This window comes from Podarcis raffonei, chromosome 5, assembly GCF_027172205.1.
Source record: "Podarcis raffonei isolate rPodRaf1 chromosome 5, rPodRaf1.pri, whole genome shotgun sequence".
Classification (NCBI taxonomy): Eukaryota; Metazoa; Chordata; class Lepidosauria; order Squamata; family Lacertidae; genus Podarcis; species Podarcis raffonei.
Window position 1 is genome coordinate 8,084,254 of NC_070606.1, and position 9,759 is coordinate 8,094,012.

General features: G+C 50.2%; 1 protein-coding gene across 1 annotated transcript; it reads right to left on the reverse strand.

Annotated features, from left to right (window-relative positions):
- Positions 1–820: 820 nt before the first annotated feature.
- LOC128413589 (potassium voltage-gated channel subfamily A member 1) lies at positions 821–7,591 on the reverse strand. Its single transcript, XM_053387724.1, has 2 exons — positions 7,076–7,591; positions 821–6,529 (listed from the first exon to the last, which is right to left on the reverse strand). The coding sequence occupies exon 2, from the start codon at positions 5,818–5,820 to the stop codon at positions 4,339–4,341; it is 1,482 nt and encodes a 493-aa protein (XP_053243699.1). The 5' UTR covers positions 5,821–6,529; positions 7,076–7,591; the 3' UTR covers positions 821–4,338.
- Positions 7,592–9,759: the final 2,168 nt, after the last annotated feature.

Below are 9,759 nucleotides of genomic sequence, written 5' to 3' on the forward strand. Positions count from 1 at the left end.
CATAATAACACGTGATAAGAAAATATACTGATTTCACAGGAGCTAAGGAGATAAGGACTCCCATTTCAATTAAAATTTGCTTTGGGGATTTTTATTTTATTTTATAATAACAGTGCTAGAACGTGGCCTTATGTACCTTTATCTCCAATCTCTCTATATGGCATTACACAGTTAGTCCTATTTCTATACGTGTTTTGGATCAGTATTTGGGGTGGGAGGAGGGAGTCACTAACTTCCCTGTCCTTGGAAGAGAGACTGCATTGTATCCCTGCAGTGTGTTCCTATTCAATGATCTCCCGCTTATGTCGTCCAGTTGATTTTAGTTGCTTCCATGTCAAAAAAAGAGCCATTCCAAGCCTTTTTGGTATCTAAAGCACAACATCCAAGCAGCCTCCCTCCCCGCAATGGGCACTAGCCTAGCGCTGGCCAGTTATCCTGCGCAAGCCACCCTGAAATGAATGGGAACAGCACAGGAGGACTGCAATGACCTTGCACATCTCTGTTCACTTCCGTGAGCTTTGTGTTGAAGAGTTTCCCAGTGAATCGTACTTCAGGAGTCATCCCCCTCCTCTGCTCTTACTTAAAGGCCACCTCTGTACCAAGGTCAAGATTAAGGTAAGACCAATGTTAAGGAAACGCCAACTACCGTATTTTTCGCTCTATAACACGCACCCGACCATAACACGCACGTAGTTTTAAGAGGATGAAAATCCACAGGCATGCCACTCGTAGGCATTTCCTCCATAACACGCACAGACATTTCCCCTTACTTTCTAGGAGGAAAAAGGTGAGTGTTATGGTGCAAAAAATACGGTAATTCTAGGCCTTTGGAAACTTTGCCCTTGCCCTTCCTTGAATTAAACCTGCTAAGCCTACAGCCTGATTCGCACCCTTGATGAATCAGCAAATAAATACTGAACAGCCAAGGACTGTGTCAGCACAACATCGCAAACCATGAGTCCACACCAATGGATGGAGAGACATTGCTACAGCACTGCAGTAACCAAATGCCAGCAAATCCATGATTCGCCGTGTCCATTTTCAGATCACTCCTACTGGGGGCAAGCTACAGCCACTCACTTTTGAGAAACCATCAGTCACCAAAACAAAATATGGCAGAAAAGAAAATCAAAAACAAAAAGGTGTATTAAGAATCAGGCAGTAGTTTAGTGCACCTTCAGACCTACAAACGCATTTCAGCACGTATTAGTGCAAAGGAATGAGTCTGATTCTAAGGGGAGGAGAAACCTTGCTGGAAGAAATGCATGCCTATGCTACATGAAGTTATTCCCTGCACTCCATATTTACCCAGTCCCTTTGTTATAAATGAGTAAGCGACAATCATATTCCCCAAGCCACCCCACAAGCCCTAAAGATCACCTATCCCTGCCAAAAGCAAAAGGGGGAAGCCATAAACCAAACCGCTGCATGGCATGCATACTTTCTCTTAAACATGCAGAATAAGGATCAGTCCAGCAGATAAACTAAGGTGAGGATAACCCAGCCAGTCAACACAGAAACTCACCAAGCTGCCCAACTGAGGCCTCATCCTCTCTCAGGTAGCACTTCCTGATCAAAGACCCCATACGGCACTGAGCTGTTTATTGCTGAGATAACTACACACAAGGTTCAAAGTCAGTTTAACAGGCGGAGACCTTCCCTAAATTTAGGAGATTGGAGGAATCAAGGTAGACCACCAAATCTAGCACTCTAGCAGGGGAAACTGTGACTAAATTGGGGAGAAACTGGATACTGAGAATGGAAAATAAGGTAGAACTTCCCATCAACTACAATATATTTTTTTCTGAATATGCTGCAGTCAAGTATTTAAGAGGTCCTTCTGTTCTTCCTACCATTTTGAACCAAACAAGTCACAAAGTTGCATCTTTCTGTCTACCTGACATACCAGGTTTGGGCAAAGCTGCAGAATTAATGCTCCTTTTCCAATGTAAATGCTAGATATCTGTAGCTGCTGAGAAATAGAATACTGAGAATAGAATGGAGGCCTGGGATCTACGTAATGGAAAAGAGGGTTCAGTGTATAAGGCCACATGCTAAGCATGGGAGAAAGAGCCTCAACTTTGACTTTTAGAAGGGAACAGTAAAAAAAAAGGAAAGAGATTAGTGCCTATATCAGTAAAAAAAATAAAAAATGGACTTATTGATTTCTATGGACTATAGCTTCAAGACTTGCATAATTGCAGAAAATGCCTTCTCAGAAAATGCTGCAACCTTCAACAAACACAACAGAAGGAGAGTTGTTACAATGGATGGGGAAGCTTCAGGCGAGTCAAATTTTAAAATCCAAGAGAATTTGGGTGGAAAGGATGAGAGCTCCGTTGGAAAAGCAGAAGCCTCTAAGAGGAGCAAGTGTACAGATTCAACGTGCCTCCATCCAACCTGCTCCTTGCATAGCTAAGGCTACTGCAAAGGATGGCCCTTACTTCCTCTAGTGTAGGGTGCCAGGCTGCCAAAGTCCAAACCAGGGGAAGAATGGGCCAATACGAAAAACGAACAAAACGAACACAGAGTGCAGCGAAGTCTCTATAAACAGACTGGGGGAAGACTGGGTCTTGCGGGAGTAGCATTTGTCAAAGGCAAATGTTAGGTTGCAATGTCACTCAGCTGCAGGGTGCAGAGTACAGGAGGGAATTAGGTCTGCAAGAGTGCTGGTAGTCTTTGCCCTCTTCTTCTGCCTCTCTGCTTTACACACTGTCTCTCTCCCTGGCTTTTTCTGCTGTGCCTGCATTTGGCATGGTCGAATCCTGCTATTGTCCCAATTGACTCATCCATGCCTACTCAGGTTCAGCTCTTTTCATAGAGGCACTTTCAGCAGTCCAGTGGCTGTAAGGATAAAGGCACTAAGCAACTATCTAAAATCAATTGGTTGAGTCTCTTCAGCAAGTCCTAGGGGAATACAAAAGTCTCTAAGGTTCAAACAATGACTGCGAAAATAACTGGGCTGCAATTTGGATGCATATAATCGATAAGTTTCATTTTACATTCTAAGAATGCACCAAAAGGCATGCTTCTGCACCTTTTTCTGCTCTAGGAGATACAGAATATTTAGACATTGCTATATATAAACTGGACTTAATTTTCCATATAGCTTTCCCTTTAAGGGATGGGATATGTTACTTTCTATTAAGGCCCGGACAGAAGCCAACTCATTTCCCTGAGCAATGCAGGAAAACAACAAGTCTCTCTAGTATTCTCTTCCTGGCCTTCATCCTAACAAGCTTTTTTTTTTTTGTATTTATTACTGAAACCATGCATTAATTAATGTTGAGTTACACCTTAGTCAAATAGGCCATAATGCTGAATATTTGAAACATGCTTTGATCTCCAAAAGTTATTGTTCCCATTTGACTAACATATGCACTTAAATACAGTACTTTTAAGTTACTAATCAGATACTTAACAAATAAAAAGGAGTGCACTTTGGTGAATGCAAATTGAAACAAAAAAGGGCCTATTTTAAAGAAGATCAATTCAAACAAAACCTTATCCCCTATCATCTGAGGTAATGTTCCAGGCATGCAGTTATAAAATAGATAGTATCAAAGTCAAACATGCTTATATTAAATTCTATTGTGCTATCTTGCAACAAAGGGGCTAAAAAGTTTTGCATCCATTTCTGAAGAAGGGAAAGAAGTATGTTGAAACCATCTGCACTTAAGAGACCTTAGCAGCATTGCAGATGTTCCATCTTCCCCCCAACACACAGAATAATTCTTCGATTTTAATAGTGTATACAGCAAAAAAAAAAACCAAAAAAAAAACCTGGCATATTTTCATAAGGTGCTGTGTGTGAATCTGTAGATCAGAACTACAAAACTTTTCACAAAGGAAGGAAATGTATATGTCGGTCAGTCTAAAGAATGACAAATACTTACTGCACATTACTGCTGAATATTATTCGGATGCATTTTCTTGGATGCACTGTGCAGTTTTGTAGAAACGTTTCCTTGAATCCATGCATATTTTAAGTATTTTTTTTAGAGTCCTCTTGAGCTGATTTTTAAAACGGTTGGAAACTTAAAAGTTATGGGGAAATGTCTAGGGCTAGAAGCATACAATTTCTATTTATAACTAGGCTAGTCCAAAGAGCTTTAGTAACCATTTCCACCACTTGGAAAATACCCTTTTAAAAGAAAACAAAAGGAAAAGTGAAATTCTTTCATGGATCCTGAAAGCTTATTGAATCGCTGAGCAAAAATTCGCAATGCAACAATGCATTTACGAGGTAAAGCATTCGAAGAGTAAAGCATCTACAAAGTGTGACTGCTGGTCACTTAAAGTCTTCAAGCTGCCAATGTTTCTCTTTTCTACATGTTCTTAAACATCAGTCAGCAGCTTGCTTTTATTAACACAGTTTTGGTTGGCTATGGTGTAGTTGCCAGTTCTGAGGTTAGCCTCTCTAAAATTGTCTATGCTATTATTCATATCCTCTTCAATTTCCATGTACTCAGATTTGCTGATTGTGGAGGAGCTACGGCGACTCAGATCACTGTCAGATGCTAAATTAGGAGAGCTAACTTTAAGTAACTGAGCCTGTTCTTCCCCTTCTGTTTCTCGGTGGTAGAAGTAGTTGAAGTTGGACACAATGACAGGTACAGGCAGGGCAATTGTCAGCACACCAGCAATGGCACACAAGGAGCCCACGATTTTGCCTCCAATTGTCACAGGGTACATGTCACCATATCCTACAGTGGTCATGGATACCACTGCCCACCAGAAAGCATCGGGGATGCTGTCGAAATAGGTGCCAGGTTCCTCAGCTTCAGCAAAATACACCGCACTGGAGAACAAAATCACCCCAATGAAGAGGAAAAAGATTAGTAACCCTAACTCCCTCATACTCGCTTTGAGGGTCTGTCCCAAAATCTGGAGGCCCTTAGAATGTCTGGAGAGTTTGAAGATTCTAAAGACTCTTACCAGTCTGATGACTCTCAGGATAGCCAGAGAAGTGGCCTGCTCTCCCTTTTGAGGCCCCTCCTGCTCAGCCATCTCTGTACCCAGAGTGATGAAGTAGGGGATGATGGCTACTATGTCAATGAAGTTCATGATGTTCTTGAAGAACTCGGCTTTGCTGGGACAGGCAAAAAAGCGCACCACCAATTCAAAAGAAAACCATATGATGCACAGAGTCTCCACCACGAAGAAGGGGTCAGTAAAGATATTGGACTTGTAATAGACTGTTGAGTTGTCGCTGTGGTTTCGGGGTCCCATATACTCCCTGTCCTCTTTCAACGCTGGCAAAGTTTCCAGGCAAAAGATCACTATAGAGATGAGGATCACCATGACGGAGACTATTGCAATGATCCGAGCTGGCCCAGAGCTCTCGGGGTATTCAAAGAGCAGCCACACTTGCCGCTGGTACTCCTTCTCAGGCAGCGGCCTCTCTTCCTCCTTGATGAAACCTTCATCTTCCCGGAACTTCTCCATGGCCTCCTCTCCCAGTTCATAAAACTTTATCTCCTCCGAGAACATGTCTAGAGGCACGTTAACAGGCCTGCGAAGCCGCCCTCCAGACTGGTAGTAATAGAGGATGGCATCAAAGCTGGGCCGGTTCCGATCAAAGAAATATTCGTTCCTCAGGGGGTCAAAGTATCGCATGCGTTTCTTGGGATTTCCCAGCAAAGTGTTGGGAAACTGAGCAAGGGTCTTCAACTGCGTCTCAAATCTCAGGCCAGCAATGTTGATCACAACCCTCTCACAACATTCGTGGTCATCGTGGGCCCCAGGTCGATAACTGTCCTGGGGGTGACCTGGCAAAGCAGAGGTCTCGTCCATATTGTCCCCGGCCATCACCGTCATGGCAGCTACGGGGTGGGAAGGACAGACTCACTAGAAGACGTGATGGGATGCAGAAGGAGAAGAGTTCTGGGATCAGAAGCCGCCAGAGCTGAAGGAGAGTGAAGAGTTGAGGACTTCAGAGGAGACCGATACTGGATATAGATGTAGAATCACAGCATGGAGAAGAGCTAAGGAGAGGTGAGGCCCTTGGTGTGGACAGCTCCCAGTGCAGGAAAACAGGATGGAGAATGGGGATTAGGGATGGGAAGCTCAAGGATAAGGGAACAGGGGTAGGTTGAATGGCATCCAGGCTAGGCGGGGAAAAGACCTATAGGGCGCTGGTCACTGGGGAGGGTGGGAAGAAAAAAGGGAGAGAGAGTCTCCAGCTTCATCAAAGGACAAAGGGCTGGCTGGGGTCTCTTAACACACATGCAACACAGCGAGACGGGGGTCCCTTCGGAGCAGTTTCCTTCTGTCTTTTAATGCAGTCCTTTTGTTTTTCTCCAGGATGTGACCATGCTGCTGCTGCTGCTGCTGTATTGCGGCTGCTGTCACACACTTCCCCTCAATAAAATAAATAAATAAGACCGGTGACTGGAAGGAGACTGCTTGAAATGCCGACTCAGCAATATCCGCGGACTTCCCACTTTGCTCTGGAATGGCCCCTTCCTCTTTGTTTTTATTTTACGTTTTTAAGGAATAAAGCTCACTTCGAGGCAACTGGTAGATACTGTAAAGGGACAAGAAGCAGATGCATAAAAACACCTCTCTCTTCCCACCCCAAGACACAAATGCACAGCAATTCCAGTGCTCTCCAACATCATGCAACTCTTTCCAGGCTACAGCCCAACCCTTAAAGCAGCAGTCCTGTAACGCAAATTAACATACTTCCATGCACACATGAATTTCCAATGGGTGCCCTTCACGAAGTCCTGCGTTCCTGCTCGTCGTAACTTCTCAATCCCTACTTAACAAGACTTCATTCGCTTCGCAATTTTTGCCTTACAGCCCACATCCGCCTGAACGATGTGCGAGCAAAAAACACAAAAAACAGAGGGTTTGGAATACCACGATCTTTCTTAATAAGAACAGAATCCGGGGAGAAAAACCTCTCCAAATTGGCGCGGGGGGTGGAGGAAAGAGCGCGCGGGAAAGAAAAGGCTTTGCAAGTAGTAACTGTGCCACCGCACACACTTCTTTGAGCAGCGCCCCCCACCCCGAAGCCAACCCCGCGCTGCAAGGAGCAGGCAACTTGCCTCGGAGGAGCCTTCCTTACCTGCCGCGGGGAGGCCGGCGGGGGCCGTTGCAGCAGCAGCAGCAGCAGCAGCAGCAGCGCAGGCGAGGAGCGAGCGAGCCCCGGCCGGAATGCGTCAAGGCGCTTCTTCGCCTTGCAGTTGCAGCAGGATCAGCATCCAAGGCGCAGCGGCGCACACTCGCCGCCGCCGCCGCCTCCTCCTCCTGCTCCCTCTCGGGGAGAATCTACGGATCGCTTTACAGAGCCGCCTGCGAGATGGTGAAATATTCATACAGCGAAATATTCATTGGGCTGCAGCGAGAGGAGGCTGGCAGTTCAGGAGGAGGCACGGGCAGGCAGCGCATCGAGGGGGTGGGCGAGGGGAGGAGGGGGAGGAGCAGGAGGAGGAGGAAGAGGAGGAGGGACCGGGTGGTGGGGGTGGTGCGGGGGGTCCCCTTCTTCTCTCCAAGCCCAGCGGGATCCGGGGGCCTCGGCAGCCGGCTGCCTCTCCTCGCTCGCCCGTCCCGGACGCGGCTCAGGCGGACACTGGCCAAGGCGCATTGCTGCTCCTGCGCGCGGGTCCCCCCGGAGCACCGAGGGAGGGAGGGGCGGGGGCAGCCGCCGCCGCCGCCGCCGCAGGACACGCGGCACCTGGCAGGCCGGCAGGCGGCGGGGAAGGCGCGCAACGGCGGCGGCCAAGGCGAGCCACCTCCGGGCGCACAGACCTGGGCGCAAGGCGAGCGGGCGGGGCGTCGCGAGAGCCTCCTGGCGCGGGGTGGGTGGGTGTCTGGGGGGCGTCCTTTCCCCAGGCCACGCCAGCCGGCCGAGACCTTTGGCCGCGGGCTGGGGAGGCTCCTTCGCGCCGCCTCCCCTCCGCGACCTTCGCGCGGATTCGGCACTGCGCACCGGAGAGGTCCCCCCCGCTCCCCGACGCAATGCAGGCAGCGCCGCCAGGCGCGTTGCGGCGCCGGACCCGAGGGCGCCCCCGCTCGAGGAGAAGCTGCCGCCGCCGCCCATCTGCCCTGCGAAGCCAGGGGGAGCGCCTCGCACGCCAGCCCCGGGGTGCAAGCCCGTCGCAATGACCGGGGGGGACGGGACCCGGACGGGAAGGTCGGCGGCGGTCCCGGGTCGAGTTTGGGCGAAGGAGAGGTGCCTGGGCGGGTGAGGGGTCGCTTCTCCCCCACCCCCGAAGGGGTAAGCGCTTGCTGCCTCTGCGGACGTTTGCTGGAGACTTCTGGCGACCCGCCCCCCCAATACCGCATTGCCCTGCTCCGGTGCAGGGCCCGGTGCCTAGGCGCGCAAGAGCCGCTCTCCGCCTTCCTGCCCACATCCTCCCTTTTCTCGGGATCCAGAGACCCCCACCCCACCCCACCCTGCGGCACTTGGGCCGCCCCGTCGAGCGCCCCGTTAGCCGCGCTAGTTCGCAAGGCGCCCGTCTGTTTATGGGACTCTAGCTGGTCACAGCATATAGGTTAGTGGGACATTCCCGCGCTCTCCGGCCCGAGAGCGACGGTGGGGGCGCCGTCAGGCCCGCGGCTGCTTCGGCTGCCTTCTAGCCGCTCCCTTGGCTAGTGGTTTCACGAGGGCAGGGAAACCTGCAGAGAGTGCAGCAAATGCGCCTTCCCCCTCCCGCCGCAGCAGCAGCAGGCCCGGGCTGGCCAATGAAGAGGGATGCACCTGCAGAGCAGCTGAGCTGGTGCAATTCTCTGCGCCTCAACACCGCCGCCCCCCCCCCCCGCCTCCTCCACTCCGGCAAGGAGCTGCTGCAATGGAAGAGCCGCACAGGAGCGCATGCACTCCCGTCTGCTGCGGGGGCTCCGCACAGAGGCATTGCAGCTAGATCGGATTCTGCCACGTCAGCCAAGAGCGGCCGCCAACCTGATCTCAACTTGGTGCTAGTCCGCGCCGTTCTCCTGAGCCACCGACCACCTCGAATTGAGGTCATCGACTTCCAACCTCAGAGAGGCATTCTGAATCACGTGCTCGCTAATGGACTGCTTCCCTCCCTCGGGGACATGGCAATGGATTCAGTAGACTGGTGGATACTGGGCGGTGGGGGTGGGGATAGGTGGAGAATGACTTAATCCATAGCAGCAGCACATTTCAGGGGAAATTGCCTTTCTCATGCTGTCATATCATTTACTGAATTCATTGAGTCAGTTGCATCACTTGGGTGGTACATGCGCTGGTTATCTCCCGCTTGGACTCCTGCAATGTGCTCTACATGGGTCTACCTTTGAAGGTGACCCGGAAATTGGTGACTGGTGACTGGGGCCATATAACACCTGTCCTGAAAGACCTACTTTGGCTCCCAGTTCATTTCTGAGCATAACTCAGAGTGTTGGTGCTGACCTTTAAAGCCCTAAAGGTAAAGGTAAAGGTACCCCTGCCCGTACGGGCCAGTCTTGACAGACTCTAGGGTTGTGCGCTCATCTCACTCTAGAGGCTGGGAGCCAGCGCTGTCCGCAGACACTTCCAGGTCACGTGGCCAGCATGTCAAGCTGCATCTGGCGAGCCAGCACAGCACACGGAACGCCATTTACCTTCCCGCTGGTAAGCAGTCCCTATTTATCTACTTGCACCCGGGGGTGCTTTCGAACTGCTAGGTTGGCAGGCGCTGGGACTGAACGACAGGAGCGCACCCCGCTGCGGGGATTCGAACCACCGACCATGCGATCGGCAAGTCCTAGGCGCTGAGGTTTTACCCACAGCGCCACCCGCGTCCC

What these genes read in the sequence shown, in the direction of transcription:
- LOC128413589 (XM_053387724.1), bottom strand. Translation starts at nt 5,820, where the DNA reads ATGACGGTGATGGCCGGGGACAATATGGACGAGACCTCTGCTTTGCCA.